The following is a 1,482-nucleotide window of genomic DNA, read 5'->3' as shown; positions in this document are numbered from 1 at the left end:
ACAGGAACACACCTGAGGGCCACAGGAACACACCTGAGGGCCACAGGCCTGCAGGTGAGCCTCACCTGTCCACGTTCTTCAGCTGCACGTTGGGAACCGTGTTGAACTTGTGCTTCTTGAAGTAAACCTCCTGCAGGAGACAAGAACAGAACCAGAGAACGACATTTAGTCCTCGTCAGCTCAAACAGGAAGTAAGAAAATAAAGTTCAGGTCAAAGAGTTTTTTAATTTAAAACAAAATTTGAGGCTCTTTATTGTTTGTCAGTGAAAGAAACAAAAAACTGGACTAAAGATTTTCATTTCTCACGATGAGTGCTAAAAGAACTTGGGCTAGTAAAATGTAGCTCAAGGCTAGCTAAAAGCTAGCTTTAGCGAACATAAGGAGAGGCAGTAGCTGCGATGTTTTAAACAGATTCAGTTCTTGAAGGGAACCGGCTGCAGGTGCTGTCAGCGCTGCAGTGAATTTATTTCCGGCCCGTTTGAGTTCTGAAACCGTAAAACGTTTCGTTTCTTACGTGGAAGTATCCGTTCATGTTGAGGCCGATGATGCCGAAGTGGTAGGAGCGGGACACATCGGGGATCACGCACTCTCGGCCTTTTCTCTGCTCGGGCATCCTCATCCACATGTCCCAGTCCCACAGCTGCAACACAGACACTTTGACCCGTTAGGCCCGGGGGAGTCAGGACCAGGACCAGGTCGTTCTGCTGGGTTTAAGGAGCGGATCAAAGGAACAGTTTCTAACTGCTGCTGCTCATTTAAACCGAACAGGAGGTTCTGCTGGAACACCAGCCAACCTTTGGACCGGAACAGACAAACAGCTAAACTTCTGCAGGTCATTGTTCAGTAAATAAAACCAGATGCTCCTCCACCTTCTCGGGCGTCGGCCACTTGGGCTCCAGCTCGTCCTTGTAGATGCTCCTCTTCAGCACCCAGCCCAGACCGGGCATGCTCTCCACCCTGTAGAGGAGGGCGGGGTCTTCGGCTGTGTGCTCGTAGCCCTGCCCGTCAACAAACAAACAAACAAACAGAGTTAGAGCAGGAACACTTCCTGTAAACATCACCCCCACAGGACCCGCGGGTCAGAACGCACCTGGTCGTTCCAGGCTGAGATGCAGTACAGGCTGTCGTCCTGATCCAACAGGTGGAGGGTCTGACTCAGGAAGCTGCAGCCAAGAACACAGACGGGTCAGAACACGGGTTGGAGCACGGGTCAGAACACGGGTCGGAACACGGGTCGGAACACGGGTCGGAACACGGGTCGGAACACGGGTCAGAACACGGGTCGGAGCACGGGTCAGAACACGGGTCAGAACACGGGTCAGAACACGGGTCAGAACACGGGTCAGGACCCTGACCCACGTGAAGTGCCAGATTCAGGACAGAGACGCAGGGAGCGGCTTTAACCTCCTGCTGCCCTGGGGTCAACACGACCCACGAGGCCTCAGTGGGTCGTGTTGACCCCAGGGCAGCAGGAGGTTAATA

The 1,482-nt window shown here is 53.0% G+C and overlaps 1 protein-coding gene across 1 annotated transcript in view; it reads right to left on the bottom strand.

Annotated features, from left to right (window-relative positions):
* The window catches only part of LOC119430376 (protein O-linked-mannose beta-1,2-N-acetylglucosaminyltransferase 1), a 12,554-nt gene that overhangs the window by 546 nt on the left and 10,526 nt on the right, over positions 1-1,482 (bottom strand). Inside the window, exons 2-5 of the mRNA XM_037697782.1 lie at positions 1,091-1,163; positions 870-998; positions 515-640; positions 66-130 (exon numbers count right to left, since the gene is read on the bottom strand). Coding sequence (XP_037553710.1) covers positions 66-130; positions 515-640; positions 870-998; positions 1,091-1,163 — 393 coding nt within the window. The remainder of the gene's footprint in view (positions 1-65; positions 131-514; positions 641-869; positions 999-1,090; positions 1,164-1,482) is intronic.

The sequence above is a fragment of the Nematolebias whitei genome, chromosome 3 (assembly GCF_014905685.2).
Source record: "Nematolebias whitei isolate Nwh7 chromosome 3, NemWhi1, whole genome shotgun sequence".
NCBI lineage: Eukaryota > Metazoa > Chordata > Actinopteri > Cyprinodontiformes > Rivulidae > Nematolebias > Nematolebias whitei.
Note: the sequence above shows the minus strand (reverse complement) of the source record. Positions and strands in the feature narration are given on the sequence as shown.